This window comes from Drosophila yakuba, chromosome 2R (genome assembly GCF_016746365.2).
Source record: "Drosophila yakuba strain Tai18E2 chromosome 2R, Prin_Dyak_Tai18E2_2.1, whole genome shotgun sequence".
Classification (NCBI taxonomy): domain Eukaryota; kingdom Metazoa; phylum Arthropoda; class Insecta; order Diptera; family Drosophilidae; genus Drosophila; species Drosophila yakuba.
This window is the reverse complement of record NC_052528.2, coordinates 22,593,518-22,613,397: the sequence shown is the minus strand read 5'-3', so window position 1 is coordinate 22,613,397 and position 19,880 is coordinate 22,593,518. Positions and strand designations below refer to the sequence as shown.

The following is a 19,880-nucleotide window of genomic DNA, read 5'->3' as shown; positions in this document are numbered from 1 at the left end:
TCGATGCAATTTTTTTTTGCAAAACTTTAAATGGCCTGCCAACTCAGTCTGAATTTAAAATCAAATCAATATACATATGTGATGTATCTGCAAATTGTAAATTGTAAACACTTTTGGTTTATGTATTTATGTTTTATTATGTATTTGGTGCTTAAAATGTCTCTGTAAGTATAAATAATGTTTACGACTTTAATTTGCTCAGTTCATTAACACAAGGTATATGTATAACTTGAAGGCTACTGCAATTTACTGCTGATTTACTTTTTTAAAAAATACCTCGATGGGCAGCGACGGTATGAAATTATCGTTTTCCAGGTGCGCAATTTTTCTGGACCTCTGCGGCTTGGCCCTTGCCTTAATATGGGGCTGTCTCATTTTTAAAGTTCCACTGGAAATTGTCATGATTGCCGATTCCGTGACTAAAGCGTGCTTTTCCTCAGCTATACCATCAGCGCGAGATTTTGGCAAAGTGTGACTTATCGCCTGCGTTGCGTTTCGAACGATAACGCTGTCATCGACGTTCGTCGATTTCCGTGTGCTTGCTGTTGTTCGGCGCCTAAGCTTGTTTATTGATTCGGAATCAACTGTTGTGTTTTTCGTGGGTTCTGGCATTGCAGTGGTGTTCAAGTGTTTGCGCCGTTGGTAAATTCTTTTCGGTAAAGTCTTTTTAAATTCTGCCTTGGCTTTGCTGGAGTCTGTAGAATTCCTCGAAATCTGCACCGGAACCTTTTTGGTCGAAGCCAAAACTCGCAGCTTTCTCAGTTTTCTGTTGACACTGGTTCTTCTTCTTGGCGTGGGCGCTGTTGTTGTTGTAGTCGTTTCCGGCAACTTGGTGTTGCTGTCTAGTACAGATGGAGTTGTTAGATTCTGATCGTTCTTCGGCGTTTCCCTAGTGGTAACTAGGTTCTTAAGGTGCAGCTTTAAAAGTTTCAGTTTGGTTTCAATGCTCGAGGAAAAGTTTTTGGTCGCCTTCAGGGACTTCAGTCTATGCTTATAGGATCCTTTTGTAACATTCGCCGTAGAAGTAGAATAGACGCTCTGTACGGGTTGCGGTGTTGTCCACTTCGGGGGATCCTCCGAAACTGCAGCCTCGGTTGTTGTGGTGCTGGAGGTAGTGGGGCTGAACCAGCTTGGTCTGGTGCTATATCTGTACTCCATGTCCAACACCGTAGTTCTCCCCGGAAAAGTGAATGCAGTGGTCGTGGTTGTGGTTGTGGCCGTTGGAGGCGGCGTAGTGGGCTGGAATAGCTCGGTGAAAAGCTGCTGGGGCCTTTCCGTTGTGAGCACTTGAATACTGGGGCGAAACTGCTGGTCTGGTGCCGGAGATTTCGGTAGTTTCGATGCGGAATGGGGCAGAATGACGTCGTCCAGGGTGAAGTAGGTGTGCGCCACGTAGTTGAAGTAGGGCAAAGTAGTGGTCGTGGTCACCGGCAGGTCACTGGTCATGCTCTGCGAGCCATATTGGTCCTTAGCATACTCCTGGTACGGAACTTGGAGGCAGTTTTCGCGACACTTCTTCCAGCCGTCGTTGAAGGATTGGGATTCGGAGTGGTTCCAGTGACTCGGAGGGCCAAGTAGGCGTTCTGCGCTTGGCAGCGTTCCCGCCGTCAAGGGCACGAACGCGTTGACAGGGGCTACACTGAAAGCAACGGGTGGGTGTACCGGGGGGGAGCTGTACTCAATCGTGTTAAGCTGGGCCGCCACGAAGTCCACTGGGGAAGTGGCAGTGGCAGTGGGCGGGGATGTGGCTTTGAACCCATTCACATTGCTCAAGTCCCTGAAGATGCTCCTGAAAGAAATGCAGCAGGATTACACATGTGCGCATATGGAGGATGTGCTGATAGAGACCTCTTGGAATTACCATAGGCCTCGTGGAACTGAACAGGTGAGTGGACGTATCTGGGCAGCATTTGCATGTTGCGCATGTAGTTTTTAAGTCGCATTTTGCCCACCAAAATGGGGGTCCTGGTGTTGTACCAGTAGAACTTTCGCATGGCGTTCGGATGCTGTCTATAGAGGACAATCGCCGGATGATCCACGGGCCACATCTGAAACTCGAGACGAGCGTTCAAACTTTCGCTTTTCCTGGCGCGAAATCCGCTTGGAATACTTACCTGGCGTTTCGGCCTCATGTAGGTGGAGGATGCCTTGATGCTGAGCAGTATGTAAAGCAGTCCTGAAGCAGAGCAGGTGAGCTTAATGGGAATTTAGTTGAGTTAAACCTCCATACCAGTGGTCATGTAAATGACAATAATGCTGCTTTTCACTTTCCCCAACATCTTGAGCGAATACTTTTGGCTGCAGACAATTCAAGACTACCAGCATTAGTTTTCCATCCAAACTACTTGGTACTTGGATGGTAATCAAAGAGATTGGGGCTTTTCACGGCGATATACACCTGCCAGATCACTCACGTTTGTGGTGCTGAATATATCTTTGGTTGCGGTATGAGTGCATTTACTCTCCTGATGTTCTTGGAAAAAGGGGTCCCAAAAGGTCCTTGGAAACGATTCAATATTCTAGCATTATATCCGCCCAGGCTGCCGAGTGAATGATTGTGGCCGAGTCAGTGCCCAGATGCTGCATCCAAATGTTGGCGTGTGTGCTATGGAGCATAAAACTCAACGCTTGGACAAGCTCATCTTCTGTTATAATTGTTGCATCTATATGATTGAGCACACTTTCAAAAGGTATGCACACTTTCCAAGTTTTCCAAGCAAAGCAATTCTTGATACCCATTAATGCAGCTGCAGTTTGCGTGCTTCATTCCCAGTAAAATGTGTAAAGTATAAATGTATGCAACATTTATAAGCTATATTTCCTTCTTATCTTTCCATTAATCTTGATGACATTTTGCGCTTTAGGACGCTCTCAACTTTGCGTGCCTCCATCGGCATTTAAATAAAGGATTGACACATATATTCGAATTAGTCATGAAGAAATTGTGGGACGGATTTCATGAATACGAAATGTGGCGGAAGGCAGTGGCGATGTTTCGTGAATTTATAAGGACTTTCCCGACGGCCTTTTGTGGATTTATAAGGTCTTTTGTGACAACCTTTTGTGGATTTATAAGGACTTTTCCATCGACCTTTTGTGGATTTATAAGGACTTTTCCAACGACCTTTTGTGGATTTATAAGGACTTTTGTGACGATCTTCTTTGGATTTATAAGGACATTTGTGCAAAAAAAAGGGTAACTTTTATCAGTTTAAGGATGTTGTCTACGGTTCGCAAAACCAGCATTTCCTTGCAGGCTGCTTTGGATTTTTGTGCTCGGCATTTCTGGATGGAGCACGGTTACCATATTGGTTCTTTTAAAAAACAGATACGAAACGGACTCCACGACCATAGGGCTGTCGACTGCCTATCTTCGCTGGACAAACACCTTCCCATCGATTGCAATCTGTTTGACAAAAACGCAATCGGGAAGCGAATTCCAGGACGCAATAAAGAAACGTTTTGGTCCCAAAATACCCTACGTCATAATAAGAAGTTTATACTCATATATTTTTGTTAACCCTAACAGCATCAACGCAGCATCAACCGCTTGCAAGAAGCCGAACTCGTGCAATTTTGATATCTTTGAATTAAGAAGAGAGGTGTCGCATGGAACGCCATTTGGATTATATGTTAACTAAAACAATTTATGTACTTTCAGTTCTTTCCAACAAATTGCACTGTGATCTTTGAGAAAGTATACTTTCGTGAAGAATTGCAGCCAGATTGCGAAGAGATATTCAAGTTTCATGAGACGGAAATGGGCTACTGCTTTCTGGCAAACAATCTATTGGACTAGTAAGTTTCATAAGTAGTTGGAATCATAAATAAAATATTTCTCCTCCAGTAAGTCTATCGAAGAGATGCCTCTCAGGTATTCTTCGTTGGAAAAACACCGAAATCTGCGATTAATTTTACGACGATCTCCAATATATGGGTATGAGGTGTGCTAAGCTCCAAGTTCACAAATAGCTGGTATGGGCTACAATTCAATTTATGTTTCTTAGTTGTACGTCAACAGCCCTGAGGATCTTCCCTTCTTCAATGCCTTGTCCTACAGCATCTCACACGAACCCCAAGTACACGCCTTCAACGTCGAGGAGATTGACAATCACGAAGGCGTCATCGACGAGCCTGTTTCCCAAAGGAAGTGCAAGTTCCCAAGCGAAAGTTCCGTCGAGGGGTTTCCTTACAGGTGAGTAGAAAAGTCCTTCACCGGAGTTACCACCTAATGTTTCCCCAGCTTCTCGACCTGCATGTCCATCATCCGGAGTAAGTTTGAAATGGAACTGTGCAACTGCTCTTTATTCAGCCCCCAGAATCGCAGTACGTTAGCCACTTTAATATAAAGACTTCATTGACCCCTTTCATTTGTAGACGAAAGTATCTTTTGCGGAATGTTGGATCTCCAATGCTTGGACAACGGTAATTTAGATTACTTGGGCAGATGAGAAGGAAATCGTTGTAATCGTACAATTTTAGCAAAGTTGGCATCTAGAGTGAAGGATTACGTTGGACAGAACATGGCTTGCTTGCCATCCTGCGTGGAGCAGCAGATAAGTCTAGTGGGGTAAAGGCCCCATCCCCGAACTGGTTTATTTCCCTGGTAATACCCCTTCTTTTATAGGTCCCAACTAGATAAAAACAGCTCATATATGAATCAAGAAAACGTCGTCGATATTCAAATAGCCTCTCCACCCACAGCGAGATATCACCGAACAGTCACCCAGACCAAACTGGATCTAATAGGTATGACTACCCAGTCGGCACACATGGGATTAATTTCCAAACCGCTTTTTTAGTTGGCATCGGAAGTGTGGTAGGACTCTTCTTCGGCGCATCCCTGCTGAACCTCTTGGAGATCATATCGTACTTCATAAAGACGGTCAAGACTATGGTTTTTGGTTAGAACCTTTATTGATTTTCGCTCTTCAACTTCGCAACAGCTTGTGCACAAATGAATAAAATAATTCCGCTTGGGGGGCAATCATATGTGAGCCCTAATTATTATTATCGAACAAATCAAGGTGATAGTTAGCGATTTCGTTTTCTATAAAGACATTTAGGTCTCGGGAGTTATCATTCTTAACTTTATGCACAGAGGTGTTAACATTTTGTTTCTTATAACGCAGCCCAACTCTGAAAAGAAGAACATGAGACAGCATTCTCCCGCACGTGGCATTTGCTTACATTCTTATGGAGGGTATGTCAGGAGAGCTCCTCATTTTGTCGGAGGACTTTGCTCTCAGGTAGCGGTGCTTGATATCGACGCCAGAATGTTCGTCCTGCAAAGGAACAGCATATGGACTCCACTTAGTTAAGCTCTGGATTGATGTCCGTTTACTCACATCTCTCATGTTGTAGGTTATTACCAAGTTGTTGACGAAGCTCTCCAGGAATTCCGGATAAGAGTCCAGTACGTCCAGCAAGTCGTCCCTGTGCAGTTTATGGATATCACAATATGTCAGTGCTCTCACCACACCGTTCGACTTCCCGACCGTTGGGTATATACACGGATTCTCGCCGAATATATCGTTTTTACCTTAAGCATCAATAGTTTTAATTCAGCTATCAATTGATCACTGAGCTCGCTTAACTCACCTAGTACAACAATATTGCCGGCTCTCTGGATTTCTATGGACCCCCTGGCTATGAAAAACAAGGAGGTGAGTACATCTCCCCGGTGGACTAGAATATCACCAGGCGGAGCATGAGTTGTTTTAAACTTGAGGGAGAACGCTCTGCAATTTGAAAAACTAGTTCCTCCTTCTTGCGAATGTCGTGGCACGCAAACTCACCGTAGGCAACCAGGACTTGCCTCCGAGAAAGCCGCGCATGTCGTCAGCAACTTTCTGTTCAGGTGCAGGCAAATGTCCGCTTGCAGGCACTCGGGGAATCCCTTGAGCAGCGAGTTCATGTCGATGCCATTCGTATCTAGAAGGCAGTGCATTAGCATGGGAAAAGATATGATAAAATGATAAATAATGATTACAGGTCCACGCGTGCTGAAAGTACTCCTCCAGTCGCTGCCTGAGCGGGTTGGGAATCTGCAGAAGAGGAAGGTGCTCAGTTCTATGCTATACTATGCTAAATAAGGATGTGCGTGCTTGGTACCTGGTGGAAGCGAATAAACTCCCTAACGCGCAGCATTTGGGTGTGATATCTGGCGGTTCCAGAGTATAGCCTTTGAATAATGGCAGATACGTTTCCAAAAATACTTGCATACATAAGAGCTTGAAGAGGAAATTAAAGGTCTCAATACACGTATTTAGAGAAATATATCGAGGTTGCCTACATCCAACGAGCATCACGCAAATAGTAAATGCCTTTTCAGCATCAGTATTCGGTGCCACATTGCCAAATCCCACGGAAGTGAGCGAGGTGAACGTGAAATACAAAGCTGTGATATAGCGCGACTGAAAGAGGATCGTTTTAGAGTCATGCGAATCGTTTAGGTGGTCGAAGGGAAGCTCTACCTTTATAGAGGGACCACCAGTTCGGTTGTCGAAATAGGGTTCTTGAATATCGTAGGCCAACGAATTGAGCCAACCGATGTTCTTGGAAGCGATAGACTTTTCCGCATTTCCAATCGCATACCTTAAATAGAGTTAAGCAATTCCAAAAACAAATCGACTAATATCAGGCTAGTTTACCAAATGCATGCCAACCAATGGGCAATTAAAATAAAGGTCGCCATCAACAAAATAAGAACTGCAGCTCCGTATTCCGAATAACGATCTATTTTTCGGGCCACGCGAACGAGTCTTAAGAGTCGAGCTGTTTTTAAAAGTCCTATTAAGGTAGTTGTCTGAAATGCGGAGTGCAGGCGTTAATCAATTCCACGTAGGAGTGCATAGATGGATCTCACCTCGTCGGTGTCACTGCCCACCAGTAGCAAATCGAATGGAACAGCGGCCACCAGATCGATTAGGAACCAGCCGCTCAAGTAGTGAACGGCTATGCGCCCAGGATGGGATACCTAGAACGAGTGTGGATTACTTTAACTTCCAATTTGAGTACTTCACCCAGCTGACCACTTCGTCCTGCGAGTTGACAAAGGTCGTTCGAAAGTTTATTATGATGTCGACAATGAAGGTAACATCCACTGAAAAGTTCCATTGATAGCTAAACTCATATAATGCAACATTGCATCACTAGTGCTTACCAATCAAATCAATGATGACAATTGGGTCGGAGTTGATGTACTTGTTGTTCCGCCTCTGGTAATCCTGTTCGCCCAGCAAAAAGGCAGCCACGTACGGCGTGAAAATGGCCGTGTACATCACCAGAATCAGTATTATCCAGTCCCACACAGCCTTGAAGGGCGAGTAATGCAGGAGAGTCCACTTGTGGTAGTAGTTGTTCTGCAGCTTCTGGTCCAGCAGTATGTTTCCCCCCAGGGAGGTAATCTGATACAGGATAATAACTCATGAATATAGTACTTCACTCGGCTGACTCAGATATACCATTTCGTTGGGATCCTGCCCTCCCTTGGGCTCACTCTTCGATCCGAGCAGAGCCTCCTTGTCTAGCATGTCGTCATATGAGCTCCCCAGCACGTTGTCGGTCGCTTTTTCGGCCTGGCCGTATTTCTGGTTCTTGAACATGCACTCGTAGGAAGTGCCTTTGTGGGTCTGGAAGAGATCGGCGTTGTTTTTGCGCAGTGGATCATACGAGCAATGGAGATCGCAGTCCCGCCTGGCGGACACCTGATAGTTCTTAATATACAGCTTCTTTTTGTCGCACTTGATGCATTTTTTGAACGTTTTCTGCTTCTTGTGCTGACTTGGCTTGGGTTCGATTAGGATACTATTAGTTTCGACTGCATTTTCCCCCTTGATGGGCTTCACTTTCTTCAAACACTCCCGTTTATTGTTGATTTTGAACAGTAGAGGCGAAAAAAAGCAATCTGCAGTGGTTTTCGGGAACGATCTTTCCTTCGATTTCGCACCAGCCTTCAGTTTTAGTGCTTCATCATCGTTAGTGGGTCGAGTCCTGAGGAATTTGTGGTACACCAGAGTGTTGTGGTCGGACACGTTCTTTGGAAATCTGGCCAAACTCTCCTTTTTGTCGTCGAACATGCTGGCGTTAATCAGGATATCTGAAACGAAAACCTGCTTTTTTTCAATCTTGTTCAGGTTGCACATGAGCGAGAAGAGTTCCCTCTCCACAAATTTGTTCGATTTGGCAGGACAATTTCGTTTGAATTCCTTCAAAGGCGGTTTCTTAGCGGCTGTATCGTTTAAATTGTTGTTGGACATGTACAGCTCGCATTGCTGCACTATTTTATCCAATTTTCGAATTTCGCTCAGTTCCACGCAAGATTTGTGGGACATTTTTAATTCTGCAAAATATGGAAACGAAAAAGTATTGCAAATTATAATCAAACATTCGCAAAGCTCAGAATATGCGGATTTGGAAGCAAATTTAAATAGATCTTCGCTTAAAAAAGCACGAAATCTGATATTTTCACTTACTCTAGATTGAAATTGGCGAAAACTGCGATTGCTTACCTAATGCACTTTCCTATTTACTCGGAAATCAAAACAGAACAGGTATGGCATGCACACGAAAAAATCAGAATTTTAAATTAATGTATAGTGCATTAAAATCACATCAATAAGATATTTGTCGTTACATATTCTTATACTTTAGAGAAAGATTCTAGATAAATTAAATATCTAAATTAATATATGTTACTACACTCCATTTTCATTTCAAAGTCACTTGCATTATAGAACAACTATTTATTACCAGTGTAATCAGGCTTTGCTTTTTTAAAATGTTTGGACATGCGTACTGCTTTCGGTTTTGAAAGTTTCGAAACCACCGTGATTTCCGAATCATTGTTATTTTACTTCTCGCATTCGGTCACACTAAATTCAAACGTAAACAATTGATTTTTCCTGCTAAACAAAAATTGTTGAAAATGTCGGGAATAGCTGCAAAAAAGATTGCCGAAGCGGAGGACCTGGTGAAGCAGGCCGAGAAGAGGTATTCCCAACAGAAGCATCCTTATAAAGAGGTTCCCAAATACAACCAATGTGTCTTTGCAGCTTGAAGTTGTCCATGCTAAAATGGGTTCCTGATTACGATAGTGCTGCGGATGAGTATTCCAAAGCTGGTAAGTTTCACAAAGTAGCTGTGACTAATGTCATCCACAGTATCTGCATATCTATGAAATCATTATGAGAGCAATAAGATTTATAGATACTATGTATTTCTAGCACCCTTTTTTTCTAGAGCATCCGTAACTTTCAAGATACACACATATTGGTGTACATACGTATCTTAATCTTTGTTGTGAATTTTTTATTCCAGCCACTGCATATCGAATAGCTAAAAGTTATGATAAGAGCAAGGAGTGTTTTCTAAAGGCCATCGACGCCTATAAAAACAACAAGTCCTGGTTCCATGCTGCAAAGGCATACGAGCAGGTGAGCTTAAATTGACGTTAACATATAAGTTTAAGACCTCAAAATGTGCACATATTCTAGATAATTTTGCTGTCTAAGGATGCCGATAAGCTGCACGAAGTTGAGGAATACGCCAACAAATCGGCAAGTCTGTATCAACAGCATGGTTCCCCCGAGGCAGCTGCATCCGCCTTGGATAAAGCCGCTAAGTTAACTGAATCCAAGCATCCTGACATGGCCTTGCGGTTCTATCAGCATGCTCTAGAAGTTATAATGGTTCGTGCTATTTTCCACAACTTTAAGCGCCCATTCTTTAACTAGTTATTGCATTCTTACCCGACAGATTGAGGATTCCGTCCGTCAAGCAGCTGAGTATGCATCAAAAGTATCCAGGATACTGGTCAAACTTAGGAGGTATGTACATATTTTCGCCGCATATCACTCTGTGGATTCTTAACTGATATAAGTTATTATTGTTTATTATCACTCCAGGTACGACGAAGCCACAAATGCGCTCAAAAAAGAGATCAGTTTGAATCAGCAAACAGAATCATACGGACAAATTGGACGCCTAGTTGTGGCCTTGGTGATGGTACAATTGGCTCGCGGGGATTCCGTGGAAGCAGAAAAGACCTTTAGGGAGTGGGGAAACTGCTGCGAGCCGGAAGAAGTGTCCACCCTGCAAACCCTTTTGCAAGCCTTCGATGACGAGGATCCCGAGTTAGCTGCCAGAATGCTGGCATCCCCATTTATCCGACACATGGATGTTGAGTACGCTATTCTATCCAAAAACATTCCACTACCTCAGGGTATACAGCTGGAGAAGAAAGCTGGCGAAAATGCTGTTGTGAGTACTACTATCCTTAAATTGCAATCTGCAGCTGGGATTTTTGTTTTGTAAATTTGGCTCTTATTATGATGTTATCGATATATTATATGTTATTATATGTTATCCATCGGTTAAAAGCTATATGAGTAATCGATAGGAGCATTGCTAGGACCCCCAAAAAGCTAACAAGAATTTCGTATTTTCTATTTTGCAGGAAACCAACGACGCCGAGGACGAAGGTGGCTTGTGCTAAATTTCTTAATGTTTGGTCTGCTTGTTAGTCAAAATATATTAATCGTTAACAATAACGCTTTTAAATATTATATTAACTGTTAAATACAAATTTCATCGCAATCGTTGTACTAATTAATAAATACTAAGATCAATACAATATAAAAGAGAATACCATTAGCTTGGGGAAGTGTGGATATTGCAGAAAAAAATATACTAATCAATTGTTGCTACGAAAAGTTAAATTATGTACGATTTAATTTCCTGTGTTCCAAAACAGCGAATGTATTAAGATTCAAATTTGTAATTCTGCAGGATTATTACACGATATTATAGTACAATATATTAATATTAATAAATACATACTCATGACTTAGAACTTAATTACGCAAACAATTAGTGTTTTATAGCGCGCTAAACCATTTGATTATTATTTCAAAGAGCAAATGAGTACCATTCCAACGTTCCAAAGGCTAAGCAAACGATGCGGCGCGTCACGACGCATGTTGATATTTTGCAGTGGCCTGGCAACCCTAACCTGTGCGAAATAACCGACCAAATTGATTCGTCCGGTTGTTCGTGAAAGAAGGCGGAAGGTTAAACAGTATTTGTAAAATATATACTCGGCGAGGCAGCAATTTTAGAATTGTGAAAGCAAAAAACTACAGGAAAAATGGTACGTACACTTGGGACTCTAATTCAAATTCGGTGGGAAAAGCGGCCGGTCATTGTGAATTATGGGGAGCGATGTGGAGTGCGAATAATGTCTTCGATTCGATGAATCATATAAGCATCTCTCCTTTGAAATCTGTATATACATACATTTAGATAAGTGTGTATATATTAATCATACATATATTTCCACTTTTTTTTGCCTATATGTTCGTTGGCCATATTCGGGCATATACATGGTCATGATTGTGTGCGTATACATATATACCAAATTAGTCATTGGTAGCAGCGGATATTACTCATTTATTGGAGTGTTTCATACATCTCCGCCGACACTCACACTCATAAATGGCAAATTCGCGAAAGGCAATCGCGAAAGAATGCTCAAAAGTGGCAGCTGGAAAAATGGAGCGATTAAAAATTGAAATGTTGGAAAGAGAAATGCACACACATTGGATTTTCATGTCTATACATATATATATTTTTACACACTTGAGCGTGTGTGGGTATACCGCTTTTTTTATAATTCGATGGCTATAAATATGTGCGTATGTATGTATCTGCGGGGCAATGCTTAATGCTTATTTTCTCGCAGACGCAAAATGTGTGTATGTACGTCCATATTACCATACAGAAATATGTATAAATATATATCCATACATGTATCCGCAGGCATACATATTTAAGGTGTGATCGTTTCCTTGCCGCCTTGCGGATGTACATACATACATACATAAGTACGTGTGATGTCTGGTTGTGTGTGTCAGCAGACGGCTGTTTGCATGTGTGACGATTTTGATTTTCTCGGCATTTTCCGAATATTATGGAAAATCGGGCATTTTCCTCCGATTTTAAGCGCAACAAAAGCGTGGGGGAAAAAGCCACCTCCCTTTTGGTTTTCCTTCTCCCTTTTGTCGGCTTGTTCTCACCCTTAAACTTGCCGGCACTTGTGAACTTACCCTTGAACTTTCCGAATGCCGGGAAAAAAGAAGGGAAAATGAGGCTGTAAATGGTGCCACGCCCACCGCTCCCAAGAGCCAAATCGGTGTGCCAAGTGTGCGCACGCCTTCACCGGTAAAACTTCTGCGGTAGCAGTGCAAATAAGTAGCATAAATTATTTACCTTTATGTTTGTTATTGCCGGCAATCAAAGAAGTAAAATTGCAAAGCCGAAAAGGGACGGCAATACTGTCAGCTGAAAGTGGGCAGTTATGTCTGCCAGTCAGTTACAAGCGCACACACGTACATATGTACATCAGTGAGGTATAGGGTGCCTCGAGTCTTATGCTGAACCTCAACTGCACTTATTGTTTTTACAATTCAAAGTACTGGGCGTTTCATGAAGATTTACTTAAAGTTAATACATACATGCAAGAAACACAACAGATAGAGCACCCTGTATCATCGCACACATTGCCGAAGACAGTTTGGCGCGCATTGAACATTCAAATACAATCTTTGATTTCTATCTTTACCTTCTTTTTTTTAAAGGCTTCTGGTGTAACTGTGTCTGATGTGTGCAAGACTACATACGAGGAAATAAAGAAGGACAAAAAACATCGCTATGTGATTTTCTACATTCGCGATGAGAAGCAGATTGATGTGGAGACTGTGGCAGATCGCAACGCCGAGTACGACCAGTTTCTAGAAGATATCCAGAAATGCGGACCCGGAGAGTGCCGGTAAGTTTCGCCAGCTTGGAGACCCCTAAAGAAAACAAAACTAAATGAATCATCTAACTTATCATCTATTCGCTTGCGCAGGTACGGACTGTTCGACTTTGAGTACATGCACCAGTGTCAAGGCACCTCTGAGAGTTCAAAGAAGCAAAAGCTGTTCCTTATGTCGTGGTGTCCCGATACTGCCAAGGTCAAGAAGAAGATGTTGTACTCCAGCTCCTTCGATGCTCTCAAGAAGTCGCTCGTGGGCGTGCAAAAGTACATACAAGCCACTGATCTTTCCGAAGCCTCCCGGGAAGCCGTCGAGGAGAAACTCCGGGCCACCGACCGCCAATAAACTGTACGAGCACTGTGCATTGCATTTAACAAACAAGGCATGCATGAAACAGCGATGGAAACACGTATCCTGTTGAGATCGCCAATTTGTATGAGAATTTTCTACATAATTTGTATTTTCAGTAGAAATAAAGAATGAAATATTTAACTTGACCAAGTCGCGTTTCCAATGTGGTAAAAATATCGTACCGCAGATACACTTTATTATTAAGAGCTAAGATTACAATATACATACGATGACGGTTCTTATATCTTTTAAACCGAACGCTTAATAGCCATGCTGAATCACTAGAGTCTGGAGAACCTTGCGAATCTGGTGGCCCGTGTTCAGGCACGACTTCAAGCCCAGCGAGAAGGCCACCGTAAGGATGTCGATTGCGTGTTCCTGCAGCAGCACTGACATCTCCGGCAGATTGTCGATGGCCGTCGCTGCCACCGAGGAGTTCTCGTCCCGCAGGCACTGAATGTAGGCGTTCAGGGTGCACAGGTTGATGTCCGAGTTTCCGGGATTGTGCTTGAGATGTCTGATCAGGATGATGAAGGCGATGGAGCGAATCTGGGCACTTGGCGAGAATATAAGGTTGAGCAGTCGTTCGAACAGCTCGTTGATGAACACAAATCTCTTGGAAGTTAGGCACTCTAGCTCCTGCATAGGACCCAAGACCACATCCTCGGTGTTGGCCTGCTTAATGATCTTGACCAGATCGAGGAAGTGCGGCGATATGTCCGTGTAGTTCGATCGACTGTACGAGCCCAGGGTAAGAACCGATAAAGGACCCCTACTGCTGCTCGAATCGATGGGTGTTTGCGGGATCACTTCTATTGGTTCCTCAGCTACCACGGGCTTGCTGACCGTTGGCTTTACATCGAAATGCTCATCCAGATCGTACTCGTACTTAACCTCCTCGTCGTCCAACTCCGTGGCCGAGTGCGACTTGTGCTGCAGCAGGGCAACGGCCTGGACTAAAACCTGGAGTTTGCCCAGTGAGGTGTATTTGGCAGCCAGTTCCTTGAGGATGCCCACGTACTGTTCGATGAAGAGGAGAGCACTTGAGGGATTGTAGTTGATGTAGGCCTGGAGCATCTGCACAAACTTATTTAGCATTTGCAATGCCTCCTTTACGTTGCTGTGGTGCTTAAAGAAGTTGAAGTAGCACGATAGCGTGTTTTGGATCTCGTTCTTGTACGCCTCCTCGAAGATGGTTGGTTGCAGCAGCTCCAGTGTCCTCAGGATCTGTACAAATCGGTGGAAGTGGTGCTCTTCGCGCAGGGCCTTCATGCTGAGCTGGGCCCGACCCTGCATAATGGACGACAGCACGCCCAGCTGGCGAAGGAACAACAGCGGGTGGGAGGCAGCCAGCTTGCGGAGGAGCAGCTCGGTGTCCGTTGACAGGGTTTCAAAGTCCTTTTTACCCACCAGGCTACCCAAGCAGGTGATTAGATTGTTGGACACCTTGTCGGCCTGACAGCCCTTCAGATTCTGCAATTTGTACGCCTGCTCGCCGGTTTTGCTGGGTTTCAGGAACTTGATGCGCGGATACATGATGTACATCTGCTGCAGGACCTGCAGTTTTAAGTAGTCGGACACCGAACTGTTCTCCACATGCTCCATCACCTTGACCATGAGGTCTCGTCGCTTCTCCGTGAGCTTAAAAAGTAAGTTCATTCGCGAGCAGAGCTTGAAATCATAGTTTTTGCTATCCAGTTTGACCTCGGACAGCCCTTCGTGCAGGATAAAGTGGGAAAACGGCTCCAGTTCAGAGGTCCTCAGCATGAAGAAGGCATCTGGCCGTACGTTCTTCGACATGTATTTCTCACGGCCCTTCCACAGCTTCGGATTGGTGGTCAATGCCTCGAAATAGTTGAGGACCGTGGCGTAGTCGTAGTCTTCGTGGAAATTCTTGAACAAGTACTTGGCAATCCTTTCAATCGTGTCCCAGTTGGTTTGGTGGTTGATCAGGGACAGCAGATAGAATCTAAACTCGCTACAGGACTTCGAGAACAGGAAGCGCTCCTTCATCAGCTGCGTTGAAACAATCTCAGGATCCATTTCGGACAGCCAGTCGATGAAGAGTCCGTTGTGGAAGAGCTGGTCGCTCTTGGACTTAGCCACAGTCTTGCAGTCCTTGGTCTGATCGAAGCTTTGAACGATTCCCCTGACGATCCGCTTTCTTGCCACCAAGGCGGTATTCGCCTTGAACTGCTGCACATAAATCTCGCGCGAGTTCCTCAGCATGAACACCAAGCTCTCATGGTATAGTTCGGATTTCTGCAGCAGACTGGAGTCGGCGAATGAGTGCTTAAACACACTAAAGTTCTTTTGCAGAGCGTTCTCTAGTATGTGGTACTTGTCGCTGTGCAGCATGCAGCTGAAGAAGGTCCTTAAAAATGTGCAGGCGTGACGGCTCATTGTGACTTTGCAACCCACGGCTAGCACCTCTGTTATGGCGTTAACCACATCCGCTCTATTGCTGTGCGGGTTAGCTAGCATGTCTAACAGTTTTTGAATCAAGGATCGGCAGTCACTTCTCGACTCAGTCAATTGGTCGGGCTGCGTGAGAATGGTTTGGGCCACTTCCTTGGTGGCCAGGATGTTAGTGGGACTGCTATCCGAGTCCGAGGAATCGTAATCACCGATTTCCACGGTCTCCAGAATGACCACACTGATCTTGGGCAGATCTGGCACAGTCTGCGAGTGGGAATGCAGATCAAGTGCCTGTACGGTGTAGTGCCCGTTCTTTGCACCCCGCGCCTGCTGAATCTCAATCAACTGGGCCAGATATGCCTTGTTCAGTATGGCATTCTTCACCAGATCAAACTGCTCCAGCACAGCGGTGTCCAGCATTGCCAGCAGCTTGGACATCGAGTTGACCGGCGTGCCGAAGTTTTGCACAAAGAGCACAATCTGATCAGGCGTTAGGTCATTGAGAGCTGCCTCAATTAGTCTGTCCACCGAGGAGCGGATCATCTTCAGCTTCAGCCAGTCGGGCAGCAGTTGGACCTGTTCCTGCGGCATGCTGGGCAGAAAGGCCACAGGCGCCGGTCGTCCGGGCGGAAACCAATAGTCCAAAATGGGTATCGATTCGGGCATGTTGCTGTTGGAATATGTGAGCAGGATAATAAAGGCGTGGATGATATTAATATGGAGCGGCAGCTGTACTCCATCGTCAAACTGAACCATCAGCAGGTCCGGATACTCGGTCCACTCGTATGGTTCGTGGTACTCCCTCAGCTTAATTATATAGTTGTTGAACATGACAAAGAGGCATTTCAGTGTCTGAATGCGGTTCTCGTCGGGCACATAATCGTAGTCCTCCTGGGAAATTATAATGTGCTGAAACATTGTGCTACGCTCTACAATCAGCTGCGCCATATCGATGACATGATCGAGCATTTCGTTCACCGGATCGTTAAGCGTGTGCGCCGTGATGAACTGAATGTAGGCCATAATCAGCTCCGGACAATTCTCCACCTGGCAGGCAGCTCGCAGCTGGGGAATTATAAATGGTTTGACCTCGAAGAAGTGTGGAATCTGTTGGAGCGACTTCAAGAGCCATTCGTTTTCAAAGTCCCCAGAGTGCCTGAAGATTATCTTCAGACCCGAAAGAGCAGCGACTCGCGATTGCTTAACGGTGGACGACAAGCGTCTAAATATGTAGTCCAACAGCTCGCACACGATTTGGTGGCTGAGATTCCCGTCAAATATCAAGTTTCGCAGGAAATTGACTAATTCGGCATCGCGGCTATTCTCCTCGTTAATGATGTGCGCATTGAAGAGCAGAAATTCGCACAGGCATTGCACTGGAAGATGGCTGAAATCGCCCTCGCTGTTCTGCACCAAGTCGGAAAGCCAGGGCATGGATTGCGTGGTGCCCTGCCGCTGAATTATGTCCAGCAGCAAGTCCGGCTTGCGGCAGCGACAGAACAAGTGGCCCAGCTTGTAAGTCTGATTAAGGAACTTAAGCTGATCCAACACCATGGACGGCACTTTGCGCGGAGTGCCCATAGGATCCATCAGCATGAGCTGAGTGATCAGAATCGCAGTTTCCTCGGTGATAACGGCATGCGGTGATGTTTGGGCAGCCAAGTAAGTCTCGAACTGCAGAATGTGATCCCTTTCCATGGTTATTATCTGAAAAATCTTCACTTTAGAACCATCAAATTGCTTATATATTAAACACGCACCTGCAGCTCATCCTTGGTGGCCGCTGAGTTGTTAAACTGATTCGTTATACAAATTTCCATCATCATCTTCATTGTGGGATAGTGATCCCAGCAAAAGGCTCCAAACGAGGATGGATTGTGAGCGGATATCATGAGCAAAATAAGCCACGCCTTCCAGTAAAATGCAATGATGGCCAGCTTTGGTGGCTCGTAATCGGAAGGCAATCGAATGTTCTCCGGATGATGGTACTCCGACATGCTGAACAGGAAGTCGATGATGTCGAATTTGTTGGCTTGCACAGCCGGAATATTGGTGGCCTTCATACCGGAAACTCGCTTTATGACTAGCAGCAGGACATCAAAGGTGTTTGCAATGGAGAAGGGAATATCCTTGGTGATGCCAATCAATATGATTCGCAGCAGCGTCTCCTCGTGAATCGGCGTCTCAGAGATAATCCTCAGGATTGCCCCTCGCTCCGGCTCTGAAGGCCACTGATCGCAGCGTGAATACTGCTCCGGACTGTCCAGCAGTAGCAGCTTGTGCAGCGCCTGGTGATATTCCGCTGCCGGAATCTTAAAGACCGTAGGCACTGTTTCGTACATCCAGGACACTGTGTCCAGTTGAATCTGCGACATCTGATTGTACAGCTTGAGTAGAGCATGGTTGTTTTTGGTGTCCCGATTTGTTTTGAGGGACAAACTGGCTTCCCTGGCTTGTGGCGTGGCCGACAGAAACATGCAAAGGCACACTATGTCCACCATGGAGTTAAAGATTCGCTCCTTAAACTCGAACATTTCGATTTGCGGAGTCAGATCTTCCCGTTCACTCAGAAACGTCTTGCAAAACTTGACCAGGTTCACATCGAAGCGCAGCATCCGCACCAGCTCCCTTAAGAAAACGCGCAGGGTGCGCAGGCAGTCGTCCCGCTGAAGTAAAAATTCCTGGTATATCTCAGCCAAATTTGCAGCTGACTGATCAGCAGATGTTTGAAACATTGTGGCTGGCAAGTATAAGTAAATGATTAATATTGCAATTTTAGAAATAGTTTTTTTTCACTTACCCAGCATCCCCATATTGTTTGGATTCCTGGTGTTAGACAGCTCATTTTGCACGACCAGTTTCATAACAGTACTCAAGATTTCCGGCTGCAGAAATATCATCTCCTTTAAGCAGGACATGTAGTGGTTTATCAGGGGCTTGGTTTTGAGCCGCATCTTCACCAGGACCAAGAGCACTTCGTTGTCCTGCGTGTTGCGTCCCTTGATGTTAAAGCAGATGTACGAGAGCAGTTGCTGGGCGAACTTCACCAGTTTCCCGTTGTGGATCCACAACTCCAAGCGGGAAATGCTCAGACATCGTACCTCTGCAATGCCGGAAGTGGTGCACAGGAACTTTAGGAAGTTCCTGGTGTAGTTATCCTGCTGCTGTCGCTTGTTGAGCTGATCGCGAATGGCGTCGCTAACATGCTTCTGCACCACAGCATCGCTGAATCTGGATTTAGTAGTGCACATGGCGTCGGAAACTGGTTCCGATTCGGTATTTAAGGGACTTGCATCCAAGCTCTGAGTGGAATTGTCCCCGGAATCGTCATCCACGGTCATGCTGTCCCTGTGTGCTTGCCCAGAAGGCAGGGCCGTGCTCACATCCCAGCGGAGGAGACTAATGTGTGGAGTGCGGGTTTTAAAAGCAGCGCATATATTCTTCACGAGCGGAGCACATAGTTCATTGTCCGCCCAGTAGCGCTCATTAACCGCATCGTCAATGTAGATGCGGAGCAGTACCTCCGGCCACTGGGAAATCTCCATAAAGCCACGGGTCAGCAGATTGGCAAACAGGATGTGCAGGTTGGTATTGTACCGCATTTTCACGTTGGCCTCCCGCCGCAGGAAGGATAACAGCGCGCAGGCCACTATGTCCGTGCAGAATATACTCGGTTGCAACTTGGCCACGTAGATAAGGGCCAGCAGGGCTATGTTGTCCACCTTGGAGCGCGAGGAGCTCGTCGTTGTCTGCTTAATAACGCCGCATACGAGGCGACCCACAGTCTCGCTGTCATTTTGCTCCAAGGCCGCGTATATGGTACCGACCACGGTCTCCAGATCGCAATCGACGGCGAACTGCTCCCAGGTCTCGCACTGACTGCTGCCGGCGGAGATGTCCGGGGCGCCCGCATCTTTCAGGTTGCCCCGAAACCGCTTGCTCGAGCTGGCGAGTGCAGAGGAGGCTTCCCGCTTGCGGTCCGACGAGGACATGCCCTTAATGGGCAGGATCTTTGATTTGGAGTCATCGCGTACGCTCTTGCCGAGCGCGAAGAGTTCTCCGCCCAGCGGAACCTTCTTCTGCGATCGGTTGGATCCGCTTCCTTTCCCGCGATCCATTTAGTGTAATCTGTTCGCAAATTAAGTTATTTTCCGTCCATAAAGATGGATAATTCAAGCGCGGCGCATTATATTTTGCTTTGCGATTTACAACCGTGCAACGGTTGCAGTGTGGCCAGACTGCATGTGCATGGTTTCGGCGGCTAACGCACAGAGGCGTCGGTGGTATTTCTTT

At 45.4% G+C, this 19,880-nt stretch overlaps 6 protein-coding genes across 19 annotated transcripts; 3 read left to right on the top strand and 3 right to left on the bottom strand.

Annotated features, from left to right (window-relative positions):
- The first annotated feature begins 25 nt into the window (after positions 1-25).
- Positions 26-8,502, top strand: LOC6531970 (acid-sensing ion channel 2). 14 transcript variants are annotated; one of them, XM_039372575.1, is made up of 14 exons: positions 1,763-1,885; positions 2,865-3,196; positions 3,257-3,602; positions 3,662-3,798; positions 3,848-3,944; positions 4,008-4,195; positions 4,244-4,326; positions 4,378-4,425; positions 4,483-4,570; positions 4,628-4,749; positions 4,803-4,904; positions 5,133-5,249; positions 5,365-5,504; positions 5,558-6,316. In XM_039372575.1, the coding sequence occupies exons 1-12, from the start codon at positions 1,784-1,786 to the stop codon at positions 5,141-5,143; spliced, it is 1,656 nt and encodes a 551-aa protein (XP_039228509.1). In that variant the 5' UTR covers positions 1,763-1,783; the 3' UTR covers positions 5,144-5,249; positions 5,365-5,504; positions 5,558-6,316. The 14 variants fall into 14 exon arrangements, with proteins under 14 accessions (XP_039228516.1, XP_039228513.1, XP_039228509.1 ...); XM_039372573.1 differs by having other exon boundaries at positions 5,133-5,504; positions 5,569-5,666; positions 5,995-6,316; XM_039372574.1 differs by having other exon boundaries at positions 5,133-5,504; positions 5,558-5,666; positions 5,995-6,316.
- Positions 176-2,132, bottom strand: LOC6531971 (cell wall protein DAN4). Its single transcript, XM_002092721.4, has 2 exons — positions 1,849-2,132; positions 176-1,789 (listed from the first exon to the last, which is right to left on the bottom strand). The coding sequence occupies exons 1-2, from the start codon at positions 2,130-2,132 to the stop codon at positions 247-249; spliced, it is 1,827 nt and encodes a 608-aa protein (XP_002092757.2). The 3' UTR covers positions 176-246.
- Positions 4,894-8,344, bottom strand: LOC6531969 (potassium voltage-gated channel unc-103). The gene is made up of 14 exons (XM_002092719.4): positions 7,467-8,344; positions 7,166-7,409; positions 7,035-7,105; positions 6,869-6,979; positions 6,654-6,808; positions 6,477-6,597; positions 6,296-6,416; positions 6,115-6,233; positions 5,993-6,047; positions 5,799-5,934; positions 5,602-5,741; positions 5,349-5,542; positions 5,191-5,285; positions 4,894-5,139 (listed from the first exon to the last, which is right to left on the bottom strand). The coding sequence occupies exons 1-14, from the start codon at positions 8,334-8,336 to the stop codon at positions 5,001-5,003; spliced, it is 2,571 nt and encodes an 856-aa protein (XP_002092755.1). The 5' UTR covers positions 8,337-8,344; the 3' UTR covers positions 4,894-5,000.
- Positions 8,503-8,833: 331 nt separating the features above from the next.
- LOC6531968 (gamma-soluble NSF attachment protein) lies at positions 8,834-10,643 on the top strand. The gene is made up of 7 exons (XM_002092718.3): positions 8,834-8,994; positions 9,057-9,124; positions 9,322-9,437; positions 9,498-9,692; positions 9,760-9,830; positions 9,909-10,263; positions 10,460-10,643. The coding sequence occupies exons 1-7, from the start codon at positions 8,930-8,932 to the stop codon at positions 10,496-10,498; spliced, it is 909 nt and encodes a 302-aa protein (XP_002092754.1). The 5' UTR covers positions 8,834-8,929; the 3' UTR covers positions 10,499-10,643.
- A 362-nt stretch (positions 10,644-11,005) lies between these two features.
- LOC6531967 (cofilin/actin-depolymerizing factor homolog) lies at positions 11,006-13,315 on the top strand. The gene is made up of 3 exons (XM_039372592.2): positions 11,006-11,152; positions 12,639-12,829; positions 12,911-13,315. The coding sequence occupies exons 1-3, from the start codon at positions 11,150-11,152 to the stop codon at positions 13,161-13,163; spliced, it is 447 nt and encodes a 148-aa protein (XP_039228526.1). The 5' UTR covers positions 11,006-11,149; the 3' UTR covers positions 13,164-13,315.
- Positions 13,316-13,325: 10 nt separating this feature from the next.
- Positions 13,326-19,832, bottom strand: LOC6531966 (integrator complex subunit 1). Its single transcript, XM_002092716.4, has 3 exons — positions 18,388-19,832; positions 17,348-18,327; positions 13,326-17,294 (listed from the first exon to the last, which is right to left on the bottom strand). Exons 1-3 carry the CDS (start codon positions 19,703-19,705, stop codon positions 13,431-13,433), a joined length of 6,162 nt encoding a protein of 2,053 aa, XP_002092752.1. The 5' UTR covers positions 19,706-19,832; the 3' UTR covers positions 13,326-13,430.
- Positions 19,833-19,880: the final 48 nt, after the last annotated feature.

What these genes read in the sequence shown, in the direction of transcription:
- LOC6531966 (XM_002092716.4), bottom strand. Translation starts at nt 19,705, where the DNA reads ATGGATCGCGGGAAAGGAAGCGGATCCAACCGATCGCAGAAGAAGGTT. An exon ending in AAACAATATGGGGATGCTGG is followed by an intron (nt 18,328 to 18,387) that starts GTAAGTGAAAAA and finishes TATACTTGCCAG; the next exon opens with CCACAATGTTTCAAACATCT. An exon ending in CCACCAAGGATGAGCTGCAG is followed by an intron (nt 17,295 to 17,347) that starts GTGCGTGTTTAA and finishes AAGATTTTTCAG; the next exon opens with ATAATAACCATGGAAAGGGA.
- LOC6531970 (XM_039372570.1), top strand. Translation starts at nt 1,784, where the DNA reads ATGCTCCTGAAAGAAATGCAGCAGGATTACACATGTGCGCATATGGAG. An exon ending in GTCGAGGGGTTTCCTTACAG is followed by an intron (nt 4,196 to 4,243) that starts GTGAGTAGAAAA and finishes ATGTTTCCCCAG; the next exon opens with CTTCTCGACCTGCATGTCCA. An exon ending in ATTCAGCCCCCAGAATCGCA is followed by an intron (nt 4,327 to 4,377) that starts GTACGTTAGCCA and finishes TTTCATTTGTAG; the next exon opens with ACGAAAGTATCTTTTGCGGA.
- LOC6531969 (XM_002092719.4), bottom strand. Translation starts at nt 8,336, where the DNA reads ATGTCCCACAAATCTTGCGTGGAACTGAGCGAAATTCGAAAATTGGAT. An exon ending in CTTTCAGCACGCGTGGACCT is followed by an intron (nt 5,935 to 5,992) that starts GTAATCATTATT and finishes ACTGCCTTCTAG; the next exon opens with ATACGAATGGCATCGACATG. An exon ending in GCAAGTCCTGGTTGCCTACG is followed by an intron (nt 5,742 to 5,798) that starts GTGAGTTTGCGT and finishes TTCAAATTGCAG; the next exon opens with AGCGTTCTCCCTCAAGTTTA.
- LOC6531968 (XM_002092718.3), top strand. Translation starts at nt 8,930, where the DNA reads ATGTCGGGAATAGCTGCAAAAAAGATTGCCGAAGCGGAGGACCTGGTG. An exon ending in GGATGAGTATTCCAAAGCTG is followed by an intron (nt 9,125 to 9,321) that starts GTAAGTTTCACA and finishes TTTTTATTCCAG; the next exon opens with CCACTGCATATCGAATAGCT. An exon ending in ATACTGGTCAAACTTAGGAG is followed by an intron (nt 9,831 to 9,908) that starts GTATGTACATAT and finishes TTATCACTCCAG; the next exon opens with GTACGACGAAGCCACAAATG.
- LOC6531971 (XM_002092721.4), bottom strand. Translation starts at nt 2,132, where the DNA reads ATGAGGCCGAAACGCCAGGTAAGTATTCCAAGCGGATTTCGCGCCAGG. An exon ending in GCCTATGGTAATTCCAAGAG is followed by an intron (nt 1,790 to 1,848) that starts GTCTCTATCAGC and finishes CATTTCTTTCAG; the next exon opens with GAGCATCTTCAGGGACTTGA.
- LOC6531967 (XM_039372592.2), top strand. An exon ending in TGCGGACCCGGAGAGTGCCG is followed by an intron (nt 12,830 to 12,910) that starts GTAAGTTTCGCC and finishes TCGCTTGCGCAG; the next exon opens with GTACGGACTGTTCGACTTTG.